This window comes from Musa acuminata, chromosome BXJ1-7 (genome assembly GCF_036884655.1).
Source record: "Musa acuminata AAA Group cultivar baxijiao chromosome BXJ1-7, Cavendish_Baxijiao_AAA, whole genome shotgun sequence".
Classification (NCBI taxonomy): domain Eukaryota; kingdom Viridiplantae; phylum Streptophyta; class Magnoliopsida; order Zingiberales; family Musaceae; genus Musa; species Musa acuminata.
Window position 1 is genome coordinate 35,304,303 of NC_088333.1, and position 24,009 is coordinate 35,328,311.

General features: G+C 38.5%; 4 protein-coding genes across 4 annotated transcripts; 2 read left to right on the plus strand and 2 right to left on the minus strand.

The window, feature by feature from the left end:
• Nucleotides 1–4,996: 4,996 nt before the first annotated feature.
• On the plus strand, nt 4,997–8,140 carry LOC103992151 (protein IQ-DOMAIN 2). Its single transcript, XM_009411753.3, has 6 exons — nt 4,997–5,155; nt 5,487–5,593; nt 5,693–6,013; nt 6,694–6,915; nt 7,116–7,235; nt 7,314–8,140. The coding sequence occupies exons 2-6, from the start codon at nt 5,519–5,521 to the stop codon at nt 7,986–7,988; spliced, it is 1,413 nt and encodes a 470-aa protein (XP_009410028.2). The 5' UTR covers nt 4,997–5,155; nt 5,487–5,518; the 3' UTR covers nt 7,989–8,140.
• Nucleotides 8,141–8,430: 290 nt separating this feature from the next.
• On the minus strand, nt 8,431–9,489 carry LOC135679122 (late embryogenesis abundant protein EMB564-like). Its single transcript, XM_065192549.1, has 3 exons — nt 9,301–9,489; nt 9,050–9,196; nt 8,431–8,945 (listed from the first exon to the last, which is right to left on the minus strand). Exons 1-3 carry the CDS (start codon nt 9,413–9,415, stop codon nt 8,779–8,781), a joined length of 429 nt encoding a protein of 142 aa, XP_065048621.1. The 5' UTR covers nt 9,416–9,489; the 3' UTR covers nt 8,431–8,778.
• A 3,598-nt stretch (nt 9,490–13,087) lies between these two features.
• On the plus strand, nt 13,088–16,804 carry LOC135679124 (receptor-like protein 19). Its single transcript, XM_065192550.1, has 2 exons — nt 13,088–16,606; nt 16,766–16,804. The coding sequence occupies exon 1, from the start codon at nt 13,221–13,223 to the stop codon at nt 16,566–16,568; it is 3,348 nt and encodes a 1,115-aa protein (XP_065048622.1). The 5' UTR covers nt 13,088–13,220; the 3' UTR covers nt 16,569–16,606; nt 16,766–16,804.
• A 6,149-nt stretch (nt 16,805–22,953) lies between these two features.
• On the minus strand, nt 22,954–23,882 carry LOC103992155 (uncharacterized protein At5g39865-like). Its single transcript, XM_009411758.3, has one exon. It carries the CDS (start codon nt 23,852–23,854, stop codon nt 23,072–23,074), a length of 783 nt encoding a protein of 260 aa, XP_009410033.2. The 5' UTR covers nt 23,855–23,882; the 3' UTR covers nt 22,954–23,071.
• Between the last annotated feature and the right edge of the window lie 127 nt (nt 23,883–24,009).

Sequence of the window (24,009 nt, forward strand, 5' to 3'; positions counted from 1 at the left end):
GCATTTGACCTTGTTTTGATTTTTTCAGACCTTTGATCTTTTTGGTGAACCTCAACAAGGGAGAATTCAGGTGGGACTTTTGGTTCATGATGAGAGTATAAATGAATCGTGTGATCTGATGGAGAATGGAGAGGGAAAGAAATAATAGTCAAACGCCCTATCAAAATAATATGCAGCAGTCCACTTTACTATATGGCGTTCTTCCAAGGTTGTGTTACTGAAGCTGTGTGTGAGTCAGTCCTTTAGTGTCAAAGGAAGTCACTGTGGAAGCAACCATTGCAATGTATGCCATTAATCCTTTTGTCATTGCTTCCGACAAGGCCAATTTTTTTCTGTGCATGCATGAACCTTTTAGCACAGGTGGTGGAAAAAGTTTCATGCACAGATCCTCATCTTCTTATACATTAGAGCATCAGAAGACCTATGGAAAGCTATACATAGAAGGCAGAAGAAGCAAGAATCCCGATTGATATGACCTCTATCCCCATCATATCTTAAATCATCACATTCTCCTCTCCGTTAATATCTCGACTCTGCATGTATCCATCCATCCATCCAAGAGCCTTCTTGTGCTGTTCCCATCGCTCTGCCGATGCTATATCTCCCTTTGCTGCTGCTGCTGCTACTCTCAAGATCTTGTCTTTACCGATAACATTCCAACTTTCAACGTTTCAGATCTCTCTCTCTCTCTCTCTCTCTCTCTCTCGACAGCAGTATAGGAGAGAGAGAAGCACAGCATCACCTCGATGTTCACCCCGACGCCTGCAAACCCTGAAGTCTAGTACGTGACAAGACGCCGCTTTTAGCGATGCATGGTTTCTGTCCGAGAGGGTTCTCTATTTGGAGCTAAGCAGCCCGTGGTACTTCTGGTGTGGGTGATGGATTCACAGTTCTCTGTTGACCAGAGTGCGGCAGGGATAACAAGATCGGGACCCTAAATTTCCATCTCGAGTTTTTCGTTGTTGGGTGGTGGATTCTTCGATGCCTACGTGATGACGACGACTGTGCTGCTTTCAGAGAAGACAGTTCTCTGTTGATTTTTTTCTTAATCGTACTTGTGATCTAACGGTAAGCAAAAGTTTTGTTTTTTGATATTTCATTTTGGATGATTTTTCTAAAATATATTTATATTTTGAATATTTCTCAAAACTCATTTCCTTCTTTTGTTTCTTATCAAACAATATTTTTAGTTTAAAAAAATCTAAAATATCTCTTAAAATTAAATTTTTAACAGTTATAGTATTTTTATTTCGTTGTCTTTTTTTTTTCTGAATTTTTAAATAATATTTATTGAGTCTGTATAGTCAAATTATTTATTGAGTCTATTTAATTCAATTAAAATCGGATAAAATTTTATTTAATATTTATTTATTATTAAAAGTTTAAGTTCAAGTGGACGGAACTCTAGTGATATAATCTTTTTTTTTAAATCAATCAAGGAATCAATCAATGAAATGTTATTCCACTCTGTGGATAAATCCTAGGAGGTCGATCCCATTGAAGTGATCAAGGAGACTGATCTCTTCGAAGCGATCATTATCATTCCCTTTTCTCCCCTTTCTTTCACGATGAGACCTTAAGATCTTATCATTTGGTATCAGAGCGACGATAAGAGTTTAGGATCTTATTAGCTCGTTTATAATATTTTTTAATAATATTTATAGTATTTTATTAAAATACTAAAAATAATAATATTATTATTATTTTTAAACACGATAGCATATTATATTTCTTTAGTTATTATTTCTCATAAAATCATTTATAATATTATATTTTTAGGTTTATAATTAGTTTGATTAAGGTTAGAAGCATATTTAGATTATCTATAATATTTTTATTATAGTGGTAAAAAATACTATAACTGTATAACAGACTAAACCATTATAACATGAGAAAAATTTAGGTTTTTTTAAATTAGATATACTGTTTAAATAATAATAATAATAATAATAAATAAATAATAATAATAATAATAATAATAATAAGGGTAGTGATTAAAAAATCCAAAACATAAGTATTTTGGATATTTATTAGCTTAAGCACGATTAATGAAGCTGTCCATAAATGACAGAGCAGTGGCAGATACTGTAGAATTGGTAGTATCTTCCATATGCATATATAATATATAGAACTATTAGTTTTATTTAATCGATAATTCGATACAAAGAAATTATCTTTTCATATATAATTTAATTTAAATTTAAATAAAAATAAATACTTAAGATATTTTTTGACGTTTGTTTATACGATACGCATAACGATATAGTTCTTTTAAGAAAACATGATACAAGATACAAATATCTTTGGTACTCAAATAATCACAAAATAAATGATAGGGAAAACAATTCCTCACTTACATTTCTTAGCCACCAACATATCTTTTTATTAAAAATATAATATTACAAACAAACCCAATATATCAGTGACTATTTCAAACTTTAATGACATGTGATTAATGTATAATTTATTTATTTTTATTTTTAGCTGACACATTAATATAGTTTATGACATTGAACCCATTTATATTAAGTTAAAATATTTTTATTTAAGACCATATGATTTAATCTCAAAGAGTACTCCAGACATGCTCTTTAATAATTGTTAGTGATTCTTATACTATTAAAAATTCAATTCCTCTGCTCAAATTTGATGTGGAACATTTCTAAGAGTCTTTTTTTTTTTCTTTCTTTTAATGAAGCATTCAGTTCAAACTTATGATACTGCAATCCGAGAAAGATGGAAGCATGTCCTCATCATACAAGAGTAGAAAGATACATGTGAACAACCACCTTATGACATTGCAAATCACATTCCTCCTCGATCTTAGGTTAGCATGCCACTTGCCACCCAAGTAAGCATCATATATGTAATTAAAGAGTATTTGTTTGATCATCTTTAGATTAGGCACCAATCAAGCTTGGCCAAGAGAAGCTCCTTCAAGACAAGGCTAATGCGAAGACTATATTAAAGAGTATTCCAGCTGCCAAATGCTACAAGACAAGAACAGGAAAACACTGGTTCAGTTTACACCCACACACAGTTAACAATGGCAGGAGTTTAAAGGCAATAGATAAATAATATTGATCGACATAAATCTTACATCGATTTAAGCATATCCTTTGATGGTTGATTTTTAAGAATTTTCTTTTGATTTTAAAGTCATCAATCCTTCCCAACAATAACTCCATAGATGACTTCTTGAAAAGTAGAATCAAGAAGAAATGACTAAATGACAGAAAATTCAAAGATATTTTTTGGAGGGGAGGATGGATCATCTGCCACCGACTACACACTACAGCTACCAAATTAGTGGCAATCCATTACGGTTTGTGCTGTCACTATTATTTAGGGGTTAGCTAAAATGCTCCTTTCAGGTGACGAGAGCTGGAATGTCACCAACCACTCATATCTAAAACCTTCTCTTGTTCTTGGCAGTACACCATGACAAGCCAATGCCAGCAGCTTTGATGCCACCTTTTCCCATCCTTGTTGGCTAACCCAAGACAGTCCACTGTACGATTGATCATGACGCACTCGTTCTTTCTTCCTTTGCTCCCATTAAATCTCATGACAAATTGGTCGAAGCAGCCATTGTTTACATCACATCGTCACTTTCGATGCTTGTAGCTTAAAAGATAAGCTGTTGGTGTGAAGAACTCGTCCGTTGTATATTGGCCGGTTCACCTTTTCTTTTGTCGGACATCCTTGCACTCACCATCCGAGCTTTATCCAGCATCATCCATGGTGGAGTGTTAAGCGTGGCCGCAGGACTAGATTTCCATTATTGATTTGTTTCTGTTTACTTGGATGGATAAGCACGAAGGTAGCAGAGGTATCAATCTCATCATGAAAACACTCATTCAACTACCAGTGTATATACATACATACACAACCTCAAATTTTAGATGTCAAATTCTATCTAAAACATCAAGATGTATACGTCTCACCAGATTCACTGAACATATACATAAGAATCAACACTGCTTGTCATTTGCAAACATGTCAATGACAAGATGAGTACGATTAAAAGGCCATCAAGATCATCACAATAGTGCTGCCAAAGTCGATATAGTCTCTCAAATTGTTTATTGTTGTGACTCGTAGAAGCAAACGATAACTATACCCCACGAGAACACATTCCATGCTGGTGATCAATTACCAAACGTAAATTTAGAGTCCTCTCCTGCACAAGAAGAAATATTATTGCATGACAGAGAAAAAAAAGGTGTGTTAATCTTGTGATGCAAATGCAAGATGAATTGAAGAGAATTAGTAAATGGTCATCCATTTTAAGTCAGAAAAATCAAATTAAGACCATTCAATACATCAAAAGGAATGTGTTCCCAGCTAATGCTTTGGACTTGTGAGCACATTACGATCATCAATCTGCTTACTGATTTATGATTCGGTATCCAGATATGCATCCTCACCAGCTTTCGAGATCAGGGATGTGCTTAATCATTTTTTAAGGAAGCAAACTGGTGTGATATTTTCATTTAGAAAACACTTTTCACAGTTCATCAACAGCCTGCCATATCATCATCCATGTGATCTTTGACAAGGCTTGAAAGGAGAGAGAGAGAGAGAGAGAGAGAGAGAGAGAAGATTCAATATGTATGGATTCCGTATATGGTCTACAATTCTTTGCTCGCAGCTTCGCTGCTTCCAATGTCCTATAACCTCAAAATAATACCACCAAGCTTAGTTTAATAGCGTTCTGCAACTCGTCCGTGACGGTCGGTGAGTGTACCGCGAAGCACGTTATCCCGCTCTCCAGCTCGTTAGATCCCGAATCGACCACTCGTCACCCGCCACGTCGGATACTTGACTCTTGATCGGGCAGTTATCCGACCCAAATATCTCTTTTACCTAACCAATAAATATTTTTGTACCCATGTGTGGAATACCTGCTATTCGATTGGTTATAATACGCTTTCCCGGTGGGGCCAGCGACGGAACCCACCTTCTCTCTCTCTCTCTCTCTCGACCCACACCTGGCTTCATATCTTGCAACTGCTCTCTCTTGCAAGGAAACGAGGGGAAAGCGGGGTGATAGATTTCCTCCCTTGTTCTCTTGGTTTGCTCCGTTTGGTGTCGAAGGTTGAGGCGGGACAGACGGAGAGATTCATTCCGACGAGGTGGGAGGCACGACAAGGTAATGCGCTGTTCCGAATTCGCATCGGATGATTCGTTAACCAGCTCCTAAGATAGGGTTCCTCTTGTCCACTTCGATGCATCTTGTTCCTTTCCCCTTTCGCCTCGTACCGTCTAGATTTTGCTAAAAGCCCTGTCAAATCTGGTTTTGTACTCTTTCTTCCTTTGCAAGAACATTATATTTCGTTGGCCGAAAAGATGTTCTTTTTTTTTGGGTAATTCCATTGATCTCAGTGGATCGGAATGAAGAGAGAATCTGAGTGGATCAGGATGTGCTGTTTCGAATCCGTTTGTTCTGATGTGTTGATTTGAATTCCGTGAAACTTGTTTAGTTGCTGTGAATTAGAAGAAGGCAAGCGAGAACATGGGGAAGAAGGCAAAGTGGTTTGGGGCCGTGAAGAAGGTCTTCAGCCCTGAATCAAAGGAGAAGAAGAAAGAGGTCCGGATTACGCCCTAATTCCTTTGCCTATCTGTTCTGTGCTACCAAATTGCTTCTGAGTAAAGAGAAAAAACTCGTCTTTGGTCTTCATTTCACCAGAGGTTGAAGAAGAAATTGGGAACGAGGACATTCAAAGCTGCAGATCCATGCCCCGCTGACTCGCTAGAATGTGCTGTTCCTCGCGAGGTACTTCCTCCACCTCAGACTCATCCGGAGGAGGACGAAGTAGTGGAGGGTGAGACTGAGCAGAGCAATCCTGCTCCCCCTGTAGCACTCGCCACCCCTGCTGCAACAGAGCCTGTTGCTACTGTTGAGGCTGCAACAGAGATCATTCAACTTGCAGCCACTACAAAGTTCCCCGGCAAGACGAGGGAAGAAATTGCTGCAATCGAGATCCAGACTGCCTTCCGAGCCTACATGGTTTGTGGATTCAGTCCTCTCTCATATCCATCCTCTACACAGAGGTTACAAATAAGCAGTATACGATGAAATTTAGTAGATGACATTTGTGACCAGTAGGCTGATTGGTGTCGTTAAATATTGTCTTGTATTCCTGCATGATAGTTAAGACTAGTGAGCTTTTGGTGAGAACATTTGTTCATCTTAGATATAAAGGTCAACAAGGCAACCTCATTGTCTAATTTCCCAAGAAGCTCATTTGTTAGTGCAAGTTCATCCACCAGAAGAATTACAAGCACATTGTTTGCTGCTTTGGTTCATCTTCTTATATGCAAAAAATCATAGATCATCAGCTGCAGACTTCCCAATAAATCATTTGTCTGTTCAGCATCCTTTTCTTCATGTAGGTCTATGGACAACAGTATTTTCCTTATTTTGTACAGATATTGCTTTTTCCATCTTAAATCATCAGTTTTCTTGAGATTATGGTTCATCAACATAATGAGATCTCTGAAGGACTTCAGCAGGCCTTTGTGTATCTTGACCCAGATATGATTATCGGACTAATTTGCAACCTTTTTGCTTGGTTTACTGTCGATTACTGAATTATCCTTCTTCAAGATTACTGCTATGTAAGTCTTAACTTCTATAGCTGGTTGAAGGACCTTGACATGTTTTATCATTTGGATTCTTATGTGAAGGCAAGAAGAGAACTTCGGGCCATGAAAGGATTGGTCAGGTTGAAGTCACTAATGCATGGCAACTCTGTTAAGCGCCAAGCCACGACCACATTACGCTCCATGCAGACACTGGCAAGAGTTCAATCGCAGATCCTTTCAAGGAGAATGAGGTTAATGGAAGAGAACCAGGTTCTGCAGCGGCAAATGCTGCTTAAACATGAAAGAGACCTTGAGAATTTGAAGGTAAATTTCTGGATCCAGATGTTGCTTTCATGTGTTAGAATAACATGCTCGGATGAAAGATTCTGTCCTCTTCTTTATCTGTCTGATTTCTCTTGTTCTCTTCCCAAGCCATACCTGCATTGACTACCGTTCAGCTACAAGAGAACACCATTCGAAGCATGTTGAACATCTTCACCCAGCTATGTTTTGTTGAATGGCAGATGGGAGAAGAATGGGATGATAGTTTACAATCAAGGGAACAAATTGAAGCAAGTCTGTTGGGCAAGCAGGAGGCTGCAGTAAGACGAGAAAGAGCACTGGCTTATGCATTCTCTCATCAGGTAATTGGCCGTGGTCTAGCTTTCATAAGATTCTGCGGCTTCAAGTACTTGAAGCTCTTGAAAATTGCTTTGCCTCAGTGGAAAAGCACCTCAAAATCGACGAATCCAATGTTTCTGGACCCCAACAACCTACAATGGGGTTGGAGCTGGGTGGAGCGGTGGACGGCAGCAAAGCCATGGGAGACGAGGGGCACAACAGATAAAGAACTCAGCAACGGCCGTGCCTCTGCCAAGAGTGCCACTGAGAGCGATGCTTGTGCAGAAGCTAATCCAGATAAGCTCTCTCCAGCTGCCCGGAAACCCTCGACGGTACCACCTCCCACGAGAACCCCTCGGTTAACAGGGAAGACGAAATCTGCAAGCCCGAAACTTGGGTCGGCTTCATCGATCATCAGCATGCAATCAGAGAGATCCAGGAGGCGCAGCTTGGAGACAGCAGCGGCAGCACCGGCGAGGGACGACGAGAGCTTAGCAGGTTCGGTGGCTGTTCGTAGCTACATGGCTCCCACGGAGTCAGCAAGAGCCAAATCCCGCTTCCAGAGCTTGTCAAACGACGATGCCGAGGCTCCAGATAAAGCTTCCATGGCTCCCGCGAAGAAGAGGTTGTCTTTGCCTACCGGAGATAGGCATAACGCAGCGCCTCCAGCTGCGATGAGACGGAAGTCGGGTCCTCCGAAGGTGGATGTGGCATCTGCGAAGGATGGAGCAGGCCCAGATTTGACCACGATAGAATCGACAGGGGAGACAATGTAGTTCTGAAATGAGAAGACCCATCCGTTACCTCAAATTTACTTTACGATCATGATTCAAATCATTTGAAGTAAAATGTTTGTAAGTGACAGCTTAATTTACAGTGATTTGTTCTTTTGTATTAACACACCTTGGCGACGAGGGGTTAATCTCAATCATGCATCGATGGTACGAGACATTCCCAATCCTGATGAGGGGTTCTGTTCGAGTCGTTCTTTCGGCGCCTCCGTATGATGAGATCAACAATGATGGGTGTTCCGGATGCCCTCAGTAAACCAGCTCTTGTTCAAATCGTTTGTGTAGACACGTCTTGCACTTCTCCTGTTCTTGTTGATGAACTATGGATTTGGTTTCGGGGTTTTGAGGCTTCAGCCAGGCATAGATACTGCTTGCTAGGACGGCCCTCGTCGGTCGTCGGATGGAATTACTATTGACACTATTGAGGTCAGATCAAATCGGCTGTGTGTTCTCTTATGTTAAAAGTGCATGGGACAGACGTTACTGGCGCTTCATTGATCGATCTCTTCTCGTTCACAGAGAACGTTTTGAGACGTGAGACGGACATGCTTGTGCTTTAAAACTCGATAGCAAGATCTACAACACAAAGTTGCGTATCCACAGACTGCCTCCCCTTCGCCGCCCAAAACCATACCTCCATGGGTGTACCAACACAAGCACAAGACTCGACACCAAGGACACTATGACACGGACACCATCCTACAGCACACTACGCATACACTATTTCCTACCTGTATCTAACACATTTATGGTAAGCTTCCATCAGCGGAAGATATTAGTCATCGTGCTTCCTGAACTTGGACTCGTCGATTTCGATGCCTTCCCTCTGCGCACGCTCCCCTCCCGACTCTTCCGTGGTACTCAGCCCGCCTTTGCGCCCCATCTCATGATACCCTTCCGTCCCCATTTGCTCCTTCCTCGTCTGCCCTCCACGGCTCCGTCCTACACATCGACAGCATTGCAGTTTCATGGCATAACTAAATCAGAGAAGATGCAGAAAGAAACTACTACTGTTCGGTGATGGAATGAGCGTATGTAGTACAGACCTTCAGCGAGGCGTTCCTGTGCATCCAGGCTCTTCCCGCCGGTTCCGCCGGGGACGACGGTCTCCCCGCGCCTCGCCTTCTCGTCAAGCTCATGATTCCCTTCCGTCCCCATTTGCTCCCTCCTCGTCTGCCCTCCACGGCTCCGTCCTACACATCGACAGCATTGTAGTTTCATGGCATAATTAAATCAGAGAAGATGCAGAAAGAAACTACTGCTGTTCAGTGATGGTATGAGCGTATGTAGTACAGACCTTCAGCGAGGCGTTCCTGTGAATCCAGGCTCTTCCCGCCGGTTCCGCCTGGTACGACGGTCTCCCCGCGCCTCGCCTTCTCGTCAAGCTCGCGCCTTTCTTGCTCCGACGACATCCTTCCGAACCTCCGGTATCAACCCTCGTTGGACCTCTTGATAACGTTCAAACACCGTACGTGGGCTTTGTGGGGGAACGACGAAGCTCTTATAAAGGAGCAGCGGGCGGTGGGGAATGAGATAGCTAAGCGACACGTAGAATCGAACTTGGAGGAAGAGGAGCGCGTGAGGGTTGACGAGGCGACACGTTTGGCGCGCGAGTCGGCCGCAGAGACACGAGTCCGTCGGCTTCCCATGCAAACAGGTGCAAGGTGATGTATGTGTCCGGGTATGAGGAGGAGAGTCTTCCCGTGGGAGTCGACATCGATTGTGTACGATCAAGTGACATTTTGCTGTCCCAATATACGTCACTGTAGCGTATTAGTGTCTCCCATTTGCTTTGTCCGGTGGCACAAATCATAATATTAATTTATACCGTTTAACAAGATTAATTAGTAAGAAGAAGAGATGATACAGTACACAAATGACCAATCCATGGGAACGCAAAGGCATCCAAATGACATGCAAAACTAATTGGCCTTCTCATGTTCTTCGAACTTAATGTGAGTCCACAGAGGGAGCAGTCTTAGTCAACGGAGACGTTTCAGATTGGTTGTAATAGTGAAGGGGAGGGGGAAATCCATCAACTTTCCAATCTTCTACTAGACTACGACCTAATACATTTTTTTTTCTTTATTTTTATTTTTAAGGTGATGTGCGTAGATATCATTAAATATAGATGTATTTGAAAAATATATTTAAATATACATTGAGGATCCCATGTATATTTTAAATATAATTTAATATTTGATAAATATTTTTCAAATCATGTTTCATCTGAATGTTGTATTACAAATGCTTTGATGTTATCTTAACATTATCATTTTAATATTTATGAGATGCTAATATAATTTTTTAAATATTTAAAATATATTATGATATTATTTAAAATAAAACTAACATGATTCATGTATTCTATTTTAAATATTATTATATGTTTATTTATTATAATTATAGGTCATATACATTTTCTTCTAAGATTACACATATTTATTTTATTTACTTATTATTTTAAGTAAAAAAATGTATTGCTTTTGAATAAATAATTAAAATATTAAAAAATAAATTTATCATGTAATATTCAATGAACTTTTGAAACATGATTTTAGCAAGCAATTTATCAGATACTTAAAAAGTATTTTATAAATGACATTCACTCGAGGTACAATAAAAATACAAATATATAGTCTCAAACATAACCTACAAAGCTTCTTTGCTGGTTGATTATTTGTCACGTCCGAAGGCACCGAAGAATGAATCCTCGCTATTTATGGTTTAGTCTGGAATTTGCTTCAGTAATTCTAATAGTCTTTTATATTATAATGCTTTTCAAGCTCGCTCAATCCACTCTCAAGCCAAACTTGTGACCCACTTGGATTCGTTTCATATTTATCTATACCTAAGTTTGACTCACAACAATACTTTAGAAACTGTGTTTGGACAAATCCTCATCTCGCCATAATTTCGCTTCTTTATCCCACTTTGCTATTTTTTGCTTTTTATTGTTTCTTATACTGTAATTTATCCAACTCTGTATGTTTGGACACTGTTGCTGCTGTCGTGTCTTTCTCTTTCGCTCGTACACACTTTTCATTTAAGAATTTAGACAATCAAACGTCTTTCTTCGTCTATATTTAATTATAGATGTCATACAAATTAATAATGATGATACGTATAACATCAAATATATATATTTTTATTTATTATATTATATATATATATATATATATATATATATATATTCATGGATCGGATCATGATGAGATCACGATAATGAAATCGATTCATCTTTAAACACATACCCTAAATAATCCTGATCATAGGTTACTCAAGAGAGATATCAAGATACCCGAATAGATTGATGTGTTGTATACCCATCAATATGATGAAGACAGTTGGTCACATAGCTGCTTGTGTGAGGACACTAGGGATACAATGTAGGCTCATTGGATAATGAGTTCACTGATTGATCCACTCACGAAATGTTGGGTGGTTGATAATATTTTATTATCAGATAACGATTCCGTAGTCTCGGTGATGTATCTGGTTCTTAGACTTGAGACACTAAGGATGTTCTATATGAGTACTCTAATTTTTTATACCAGATTTATAGGTCTAGGAGTTCTAGATCTAGTACAGTCAATCATTGAGAGTGGTAGTGAACTTTACGAAGACTATTGAGTATCGATAAAGAATCATCCACTCTCGGTGTCATGAAAGAAATATTTTATGTGTTATTGATCAAACAAATCCCTAGCCAGAGTCATTCGGACTGAGAGAGAAAGAGTTCAGTGAGACTTGAGTAGAAATTGTTTGAGCCTGATAGTACCATACCCGATATACGATTTTTGGGGTATTAGAGGGATGAGGGACTATAGATACACAGTAATTAAGAATAGATAGTTCAAAGGATTGAATTTTTTTGTCTCGTTTGGGGGCTACGACGTAGTAGCCTGATATGTCTGTAGTCGATGAGTCAAGTGAATTATTATGAAAATAATAATTCACTGATCCAGAAAGAGTTTTAACAAGTATAACTCACGACCAACTCGATATTAAACTTAAAGGGTCACATACATATGGTGGGCGTTGCGACGAGTAGAGGTTCGAATATGAGATATCCGTCAGAGCTCTTATCTTATTGGATATACAATAAGCCCATGAATAATTGAATCAGAGATCCAAATAAAAGCCAATAAAAGATTATTGAATATGGATTCACTAATTTAAGAGGGTTGAGTAATTGTATGGAGATCCAATATCCAATAGAACATATTTTTAAAAAAATTAAAGATTTTTATTTTTTGTTCGCTGTAATATATGATGTCGCCGGTGTATTTTTTTTTTGCGATCCATCTATCTCATGTTAGCAAGCAACTAAAACCTTTCGCTCGTTTTAGGAGGACGAAAAATGAATAAGAAAAAGAGTACATGCTAACCCTATGGTTAGGTAAAGACCAGCGGTGAAACCAGAGTCATAAGCAAGTGGCAAAGGACCAAACAATCAATCTAATGGACATTAGACGAACTCCCGTATTCCCCCAATGTCATGAGACGGGATAAGGGCGATCGACGGAGCTGCGCAACATTCCAAACGAATGTGGTTGCAAAGTCATCAATTGCGGCCGACCCACGACAACTCCCCACGCCAGCCTTCCTCCTATTTCAAACCCCTCATCATTGAAACGCGTTACTTCGTAGTTAAGCCTCCGCCATTGCTGAAATGTTGGTTTTGCTACCGCAGTATACCTCTGCATAGGTCTGATCGGTAAATTGATTCAAATCTTATGAGAATTCTGGTGTATTATTTATCTTATATTAATTATAATATTTTATATAAATTTTTAAATAAAAATAAAACTTCAAATTTTTAAGATTTATTTTTTCTATCTTTGAAATGCTTTCTGTAACGATTTTTATTCTTAAACTTTTTTTATTTATGAGTAATTTATAAAATTTTATCCTTTCTAATTTTGATTCAAATTATTATTATTATTATTATTATTATTTTCAGTAAAAATAATTCTAAAATAAAATATAATTTCAAATCAGTGGCAAAGAAACAAGTTCGGTTACAATTTCAACCGCAAACGATTACGACACCTCTCTACTCCTCTTCTCTAATCATAAAAGAGAAGCATCGACATTATTAAAGCAGACTATATCTCTGTTCATTTCAGTCGCGTCCTCCCATCGTTCAGAGTCCCTAATGCGGTTAAACTCAGCGTCTCTTCTCCCCTCTCCCTCTCCCCATTCTTCCCTGCCATGAGTTCATCTTACAACCATCACCTCCTCCTCCTACTCCTTCTACTCTGCCTGATAAGGTCCTTCTCTACTGAGCTAATCACCGCCGCTCTATGCCTCCCGGAGGAGAGCTCCGCCCTCCTCCAGCTCAAGAATGGCTTCTCCAACTCCTCCTCAAAGCTCGCGTCTTGGCAGCCGGGCTCCGATTGCTGCCTCTGGGCGGGCGTTACCTGCGACCCGGCCACCGGTCGCGTTACCGCCCTCGACCTTAGCGGCCGGTCCCTCTCGGGCGGGCTCGACCGTAGCCTCTTCAATCTCACCTCACTCACCTCCCTCAATCTCGCCTACAACCTGTTCCGAGGAATTCGCCTCTTGGATTTTCCCTTCTCGAAGCTCGCCAATCTCGCCGTCCTCAACCTCTCCAACGCTGGGTTTGGTGGTCAAATCCCAGCCGGTATCGGGCGCCTCGAGAAGCTGGTGTCGCTTGATCTCTCCACCTTATACTTGGAGGAGCTCCCTAACTCCACTCTAAAGCTGCACGACCCCGACCTTGGAACCATCATTCGCAACCTCAGCAATCTGAAAGAACTCCTCTTGGATGGCGTTAACATCTCCGCCGATGGGTACGACTGGTGCCGGGCGGTGTCGGCTTCCACCCCGGGCCTTCAATTTCTAAGCTTGATGGGCTGTTCTCTCACCGGGCCGCTTCATTCTTCCCTCGCTGGCCTCCGGTCGCTGTCGAGACTCCGCCTGGATCAGAATAATTTGAACTCCAGTTTGCCCGAATTCTTCGGTAATTTTTCTTCTTTGATCGTGCTTCGCATGTCTTCCTGTCGGCTTCAGGGATCCATTCCCCAAGGCATATTTCGGCTTAGGAATCTGACAGTGCTTGATGTTTCTGATAATTCGATGCTTTCCGGACGTTTGCCCCATTTCCCCGAAGACTCTGCTCTGGAAAGCTTGGTTCTTTTCGATACGAACTTATCGGGGCCTTTACCTCCGTCGATCGGTAACCTCAAGGCTTTGTCAAGATTGCTGCTTTCTAATTGCAGCTTTTCGGGATCGATACCGCGTTCGATCGCAAATCTCACTCAGTTGGCTCACTTGGACCTTTCTTTCAATGGTTTCAGTGGTGAGATCCCTCCAGTGCGGCAATGGTCGAAGATTTCAGAGATAATTCTTACATCTAATAATCTGACAGGACCAATTCCTTCTTCCTTGGGCAACGAGGGGCTTCGCAATCTTACCAAGATCGATATGAGGAATAATTCTCTCTCTGGATCAATCCCTGCTTCGCTGTTTGCTCTGCCTTCTTTGCAGCTTCTGCAGCTCAGCCAGAATCAGTTCTCGGCTCAGTTGGAAGAGTTCTCGATCGCTTCTCCCTCCCTGAATACCGTTGATCTGAGTAATAATAAGCTGCAAGGGTCAATTCCGACCTCACTTATCAAGCTCTCGGGACTGAAAGTTCTTTCGCTTGCATCAAACAACTTCAGTGGCACGCTGGAAATAGATCGATTCCAGAACTTGAGAAATCTTTCTAATCTGGATCTCTCAAATAATATCTTGTCAGTAAGAGATGGGTCTAATAGTTCATGGTATGGTTCTTTCCCCAAGATCAGTACGCTGAAGTTGGTATCCTGCAACTTAGAAAAGATCCCTGCATTCTTGCGAAGCCAAGATCAGATCAGTTCACTGGACCTCTCCAACAACAGGATTCCTGGTGCCATTCCCAGGTGGATATGGAGCATCGGCAATGGAAAATTTAATTACTTGAATCTCTCTTTTAACTTGTTTACTTCTGTAGAAAGACCACCACCAGATCTCAGCAATAGTTCTATGATGATTCTGGATCTCCATCACAACATGCTTCAAGGGCCCATCCCACTCCTTCCATTGATCACCATCGTCTTGGACTACTCGCACAACAACTTCACGTCTTCCATCCCTGCAAGTTTCAGCACCTACCTTAACTACACCATTCTCTTGTCACTCTCTAATAACAGTCTTACGGGCGAAATTCCATTTTCAATTTGTAGTGCAAGCTATCTCCAAGTCCTTGATCTTTCAGACAACAACTTGAGTGGTTCAATCCCATCGTGTCTTATGGAGAGCAGCATTGAATTGGGTGTACTAAATCTGAGGGGAAACCAGTTCCATGGAAGCATCCCTGAGAATATTAGTGAACTATGTGCACTCCGGACAATAAACCTCAACCAGAATCAGCTGGAAGGGAAGTTGCCTAGATCTTTGGCAAATTGTTATTTGTTAGAAGTCTTAGACCTTGGAAACAATCAATTTGTGGACACCTTCCCATACTGGCTGGGGAATCTTTCTGCACTGCGGGTTCTTGTTTTGAAGTCCAACAGATTCTATGGAGCCCCTGCACATCTTCCTGGAACCAAAGAAAGCAATTGCACCTTCTTGAATCTGCAAATCTTTGATTTGTCATCCAACCAGTTCACCGGAAATCTGCCAGAAAATTGCTTTAAGAATTTGAAAGCCATGATGTTTAGATCTGATGATGGCCTCCAAACAGTGGAATACAGATTCTTGCAATTTAGTAAGTCATCATATTATCAAAACACTGTTACAATCATGAGCAAAGGGCAGTCCATGACACTATTAAAGGTCTTGACCATCTTCAGAGCCATTGACCTTTCAAATAATATGTTCAATGGCAGCATTCCGGAGGTGATTGGTGAGTTAAATTTATTGTCTGTGCTAAACATTTCACACAATTCCCTGATAGGTGAAATCCCTCCACAGCTTGGAAACATGTTGCAGCTTGAGTCATTGGACTTGTCTTTGAACAACCTCTCGGGGAAGATCCCTCAAGCGTTAGCATCACTGACTTTTCTCTCCTTTTTAAACCTCTCGTACAATAATTTAGTTGGACAGATTCCACAAGGCCCTCAATTTCAGACATTTTCAGACACCTCATTCGAAGGAAACAAAGGATTGTGTGGAACCCCACTCTTGAAGCAATGCAGAGAAGAAACTCACTCAGACTCCAAGTTATCATCCTCAGAGTCATCGACTGATCTAAATTGGCAATGCATAATCATAGGATTGGGGTTTGGAGGGGGTATGGCACTGTTTGTTGTGCCACTAATGATGTGGGATAAGGGCAAGAGATGGTACAATAAACACATCGACAAAATGCTTTGGGCCATCGTTCCAAGGTTGCCTTGTGAGACTTGTACAAATGTCAAGGTGGGAGCTGAGGATGTTAATTACGGCACGGTCGAGATCGAAGATGAAGGTCGAAGATTTTGCCTATTCTGTACTCAACTAGAGTTGCGTTCAGGACAGGCCATAATTCATCATGTGGAGTGCTCTTGTCATTACAGATTGGCAGATGAGTCCTGAGTTCCTGTTTATACTGAGGTTTTGATCCATCGATAGAGGTAAGTGAAGGTTGCACAGCTGTTAGTGTGAAGTTAGGCTTACGAGTGGAATCCACCATTATTTTTGGATTGCTTTCTGTACAGTAATCTGTGAAGGTTGCACAGATGTTAGTCCCGAGTTCTCGTCCTAAACTGTTGCTTTTGGGTTTTTATTTCCAGGACCACTTTTATCTCATAAACAACATGTTTGACGGGCTAGTTTGTGATCTTGATCTATTGCATCCAGGTTAGCTCAGGTGTTCCTTTCCATGACTTGGTCCTGTTATAACATTTGGATCAGACAGCTGATCAATTCATAATCTCTCTTTCCAGAAAGCTTGGCTGGAGGTCAGCAAATCCAGTTTAGATGCAACCAATCTTTCATTGTTAGAACCTTTAGAGGTCAGGCGATTGCTTCTTCTTTTAAAGACCGATGGATTGGCAGCCAGATGATAGGAGTGGGTATTTACGGATGACGTCAGTTGACTAGATTTCCTCTAAGATCAATCGCGTAGTTTCCCAAGATTTTTCTACTCTTTCTTCTACCGCCCTGAGATTGCCAAATGGGATGAGCTCCACAAGTGTTAGAAAGGTCACATTATCCTCATCTCGCCATAGCATGGTGGAGTTTTCGCTGATTCAGTTGGAAAGGAACCTCGTACCTCTCAGCAAAATTCATCTCTATTATATTTCCCGTCTTTTTCTTGTTTTCAGCAACATAAATAAACAGTATTATATATATTTTGCTGATGACTTCTACCTTACATCTTTTGCTTATATATATATATATATATATATATATATATATATATATATATATATATATATATATCCTTGGTAGCTGTGACATAGCTATTAGAAAAAAATATTATTAAATAAATCATAATAAGATTAACATGATCTTTTTAATTTTTTAATATTATATTATCATAATTTTAAATTATAAAAATTATGATAATATATTATCATGAATATATTAATAATGGAGAACATAGAAATAATTTAATGAATATTTTACTTTTAGTATTGATTAAAAAATTACATAATATCGTACTTTGTAATCTCTCTTTGTGTATATAAATTTATACTTAGTATCAATAAAATTTAGTTAGTCATTTATTCTCATGGTATCAAAGCCATGGTTACTCCATGAAGTTTTTTCTTTCTTTGATCATTTCTTTGTTATTGTTATTTTGTACCTCCTTCATCGTGGTTGAAGGTAGTATTAAAACTCTTTGCTATTATTGTTTTGTACCTTCTTCTTCGTCATGGTAGAAGTTAGCATTAAAACTCTTTGTTACTATTGTAAGTTAGCATTACAATTTCTATTGGGCTTTATACTCTAGCGAGCCATTCTGTAATTTGTTTCAAGTCTTTTACTTCCAATTTTTAATATGACTGTTAATATATCTTCAACTAATCACTCATCTCATATCATTCTAAACTCCTTATTCTTAAAAACACTCTCTCCATTAACGTTGCAATCTAAACTTCTCTTAAACTCGTATCCACAAACTATACATCTTGATATACTCAATATTAGATGACACCATCACTTGTTTTCCACAAATGATTAGTGCCAATAATTTTGAAGTTGTTAATCCTAAATATATTTTTGTAATCCGTCAAGATCATCTTCTTAGAAGTGTTATTATTGCTTCTCTCTCTTCAAATCATTCCTTAATTAATCTCTACAAAATTCTCTTATAAAGTGTGATCCAAGCTTACAACAATGCATGCCAACCAATCTCATGATGTCTCATGCAACTTTGAGAAACTATCTTCAAACTTTCTATAGGCCCAAAATCTATTTCTAACTATATGCATGTTATTAAAACTCAATGCACTTATTATGGTTGATGCATCTCTTGATAATAAAAAGATAATTTTTCATGTATTATATGATTTTAGTTTAAATTACAAGGAAATCTTGATTGCCATTCATACTCGTGATAATCCTATATCTTTTAAAGAACCTCATAATAAGAAACTTATCTTAAGTGAGAGTCATAATCTTATGATGTTGTTTTTATTATTATCAATCTTGCTAATAAAGCTAATTTTAACAATAAAGGTAAGATCCACAACCAGTAAGACAACCATCTAAACAATCATTCTAGAGACAATGTGGTATTATTCTAAAGGCAACATGCAATAATCTCATAATAAAAGTATTAACAAATCTAATTAATAATTTAACAACAAAGTCATATGTCAAATATGTGACTTGTAACATTATGTTGCTAAGAAATATCATCGCTTGCAAATTGTTATTCCATGTTTTAGCCTTTATACCTATCTTATTATATATATCTTGTTATACCACCTACTCGGTTTTCATTACTACCACTGTATGATCATTTTACTAAATCTTTTCAACCTTTATCAAACTCGTTTGTTGATTCTAGGGTTTCTCATCATGTCATATTTGAGTTGAATAATTTATCTCTTCGTTAAGATTATGGTGGTTTAGATGATATCATAATAGGTGATGGTAAAGGTCTTAAAATAACTTATATTGGTTTTACAAACCTTTTCTCTTTCTCAATTTTTTTTTTACTTTCTAATGTTCTTTGTGTGAATCTAATATTTATCTTTAAATTATATTTTTTTAATAATATTTCTATTGAAATTTTACTTTATCTCAACATAGGGGCACATCTCATAGAGGAACGGGATATAGATGGAGTTTATGAGTGGCCAATTATTCCATTATAAATTATTCCACTATCAAGGCACTACAAATCGCTTAGGACATCATTCTTTTAAGGTTTTAAATTATATTATTTATTCTTACAATTTACCTTTATCATTATCATCTTACTATCCCTTTTCGTGTAACTCATGTAAATGCAATAAAATACAAAAGCTTTCATTTTCTATATTATCTCTTATAAATAATTCGTCTCTTCAACTTATATATTTTGATGTTTGGGGTCCTTAACTAATTTAATCTCATGACTGATTTAAGTATTATTTGATATTTGGGGTCCTTCACCAATTTACATGTGATTATTTCTATGAAGTAAAAATATGATATATCTATTAATTTTCTAAAGTTCAAGCTTATCGTTGAAAAGTTTTCTCAATGATTTATTATTTTATTTTACTCCGATAATGACGATGTATTTCAAAAACTTGGTAACTTTTTTGAAACAAATTAAATCTCTTATTTTCTCACCCCTCCATGTACTTCTGAACATATTGGGATTACAGAATGTCGTCATCATCACATCATCTAAATTGGTCTTATACTCCTTGCTCAAGCTTACTTACCTCTTCAATTTTGGTCTTATATATTTGTTACATCAACTTATCTTATCAAATTGCCGCTCGCTCTAGTTTTAAACATGGTTTCACCATTTAAAAAAACTATTTAGATCCACTTATAACTATAGTAAATTATATGTTTTTGGGTGTCTATGTTATATATTGTTAAGAAGTTACATACATAAAAAAAACTGAAAGCTCAACCAAAACCATATGTTTTTTTTTTTTTTTTTTGGATATTTCACTAATCAAAGTGCCTTTAAATGTTTTGATCCATCAACCAAAAGAATTTTTATTTCTCGTCATGTTGATTTTGTGAAATCTGTTTTTTCTTATAAATATTTTACTTAGGCCAACTTTCAATAACTTTATTGATTGGGTTTTCTAAATATATGAGTCACCTCATATGATCATTCTCATTTAGGTATATCAACGCCACCCACTAATCTAAATACTTTATCCACTTATATCCCACCATGTCCTTTCTCAATAGTGTGTGATGAACAATATGTCATATCATCCATTCAGCTACCTCATAAGTGTCATACAACAAGAGAAATCATAGTAAGGTTTGGTTTTAGTACTCTTACTTTAAATTCTTCTCATCCAAATGTCCTAAAGAAGTCATCCAATGATTACTAGATCTAAAAATCAGGTTTTTAAACTAAATAAATATTTTTTATTTTTATAAAATAATCTCAAAATTTTATTTTTGAGCATTTTACTATTAACTAAGCCTTCAAAATTCTTGAATGGTGAGAAACAATGTTTAAAGAATATAATTCTTTGTTACATAATGGTATATGAGAATTAATCCAATCCTATCTAAGTAAAAACCTTGTAGGGTGTAAATAAGTTTTTGTATTAAACGAAACCCTAATGGATCCATTAATAAGTATAAAGCAAGACTTATTACAAAGAGATTTTATCAACGTCTAAGCCTCGAGTACTATGATATATTTAGCCCAGCTATAAAGACAATAACAATTCGTACTATTTTATGTCTTGTTTTGTCTAAGAATTGGGGACTTCAATAGTTGGACATAAATAATAAATTTCTTCGTGATCATATTTTTGATGATATATTTATGAGACAACCGCTAGGCTTTATTGATCATAATCTTTCTCAACATGTTTGTAAATTATGTGATGCTCTTTATGATAGGTCCCTCGGTATCATGAACTTTAAACACATTTAGTCTCAATTGGATTTCATAATTCTCAATCTGCTAATTCATTATTCATTTATTCTCATGAACGCATAATCATATTTTTACTAGTTTATGTGTATGAATTAATTATTATTAGTAATAAACCAGTAATAATTAATTTATTTTTTTAATAGTTTGGAAATAAGTTTTTTTTATCAAAGTTCTTGGGTTCTTTAGTTATTTTCTTGGTATTCAAGTAATCTACATGGTAAATTGTTTATTTCTTTCTCAATAGAAGTGTATTCATGGCCTTCTAAATTGTACTAAAATAGTTGAAGCTAATACTATTATGATGCCAATATGTTCCTCTTACCCTATTTGATAATGCTAATCTCAACGACGCCACTGAATATTGTCAAGTTATCGACAATCTACGATATTTGATATTTACTTATCCAAACAATATATATGTAATGAATTAATTATCTCAATTTATGCACAAACTTACTTCCAATCATTGGACAAGTGTTACATGTCTTCTTCGATATTTTAAGGGTACTATTGATCATGGCTTATTTTTTTAAAAAAGCTCTCCTATGTTGTTTCATGCATTTTTAGATGCCGATTACGCTAGTAATAAGGATGACATGACATCTATTAGTGCTTATATCATATTTCTTGATCACAATCCAATTTCTTGGAATTTCAAGAAATAATGGTCTTTTGCAAAATCTTTTATGGAGGCTAAATATCGAGTAGTTCTTCTATAACCGTTAAACTTTGTTTGATTCAATCATTGTTATATGAACTATTTGTTACAATATCCGATCCTCTATCTATATATTGTAATAATATCAGGATAACATATCTATATATTAATCCTATATTTTACTCTTGAATGAAGTACATAGCTATTGATTTCATTTTGTTCATGATAAAGTTCAAAATGATGAGCTACATATCTCTCGTATTTGATCAGCTTGCAGATGCTCTTATAAAGTCCGTATCTTTAGTAATTTCTTCTATTTTGGTCCAAGATTGATATTTTCGATAAGAGTACAATCTTACAGGAGGCATATTAAAAAAATATTATTGAGAAAAATAAATCATGATAAGATTATCATGATCCTCTCAATATTTTGATATTATATTATTATGATTCTAAATCATAAAAATTATGATAATATGTTATCATGATTCTATCAATAATATAGATAATGATCTTCTCCATATGATCTTCTACTTTGGTCGAAGATCGGTGTCTCTTATGGTAGCACCATCTTGTGGGGTCCATATTAAAAAAATATTATTGAGAAAAATAAATCATGATAAGATTATCATGATACTCTCAATATTATGATATTATATTATCAAAATTTTAAATCATAAAAATTATAATAATATGTTATCATGATTTTAGATATTTTAATGATTTAATAAATATTTTATATTTATTATTAATTAAAAAAAATTATATAATTATCATACCTTGTAATTCTATTTGTGTAGATAAATTCTATCAATAAAATTCAATTAATCTTTTTTTTTCTCGGTAGCTTCTATGATGCATGACAACCGACGGCTAGCTTAGCGGTTGTCACAGAGTGTGTGGTCTAAGAACAAAGTCGGTAGCAGGGATGTGATTGGTAACATGAAACATGCTAATTCACGAAAGAACCACATTTGGACGAAAGAGTGATATTAATTGGCTCCTTTAATTTTGAGGAACGAGGATCGTTTGATGGAATAAGCATGATATTGGTCGATAGGATGCCTCACTATCCCCTCTTCCTCTTCTGCACGTATCATCACTTTCAGAATCCATCAAAACAACAACAGTAAAAGAAAAATAGAACGTTCCCCCCCCCCCCCCCCATTCCTCTCAGCTTTCTTTTTTTATATTAATTAAAAAATAAAGAGAAAAAAGAGGAATTTCAATTAAAAAAAAAAAGGGGAAGTTGGAGAATTTTTATGGTCGTATTATTATTAACTCTCTCGCTTCCTCCCGTGAAAACAATCGTACGAGGTCGAAGAAAACACGCCCTTGTCGACCGTCCCATCGCGATCAGACGGCGTCAGGGTCGCAGCACCGCCGGCACCGGACGAGCCCGTTCTCGTTGCAGGCGGTGCACGTCCGGAATCCCCCGCCCGCACCGCCCTTGTCATGGTAGCACCGTCGGGACCCGCTGCAGCTCCTGCAGAGCACGAAGCGGACGTCGCCGCACCACTCGCACGCCCTTCCAGTCGCCTGCGCTGCCCCCTCCACGTACCGCCTCAGCTCCCCGGCCTCGTGGAGACGCCGTACGTCGTCGGCCCCGCCGACGTGCCGCCCCCCGATGAACAGCTGCGGAAGCCCGAGGTGCCACCGGCGGACGCCGAGAACGCCCTTCAGCTCCCGCAGGAACCCGGCGTCCATGGAGACGTCGCGCTCGTCGACGGCGACGCGTAGGCCGCATAGGATCGCCCGGACGGCGGCGCAATCCTCGAAGGTATGGCGGACAGCGCGGAGGGAGGTGAAGTAGAGGACGACCCGCTTTTCCTCACCCGGTGGGAGGCCGAAGGGGTCCTCCGGCGGGGAGCACCACAAGCGAAGGGCGGAGGAGGCCGACCGAACGTGGTGGATCACCGGCGGAGGCGGCGGCGGTGGTGGGGGCCGCGGACCACGGGACGGGGATGCGGATGCGTCGTGGGCATCGTACTCGTCGAGGAGAGAGAGGAGGTCCTTGAGGGAGGAGGATGAGCGGATGATGGACGAAGTGGGCGGCGGAAGCTGAGGCGGTGGCAAAGAGGAGGTGGCGGTGGTGGTGGCTCCGCCGCGTGGGAGTCGGTTTCCCCACGGCGCCCACATGAATTCGACGCACGGGAGTGAGGAAACAGACCAATGGAGAAGGAAGAACAAAGAGGTGGTATCCAATTGGGAAGTTGGAACGAGGGAAGGAGCGGAGAAGATGGGAGAGAGTTGGGAATCAATTCCTAAAGGTCCCAAAGAGAACAAGGGCTAAG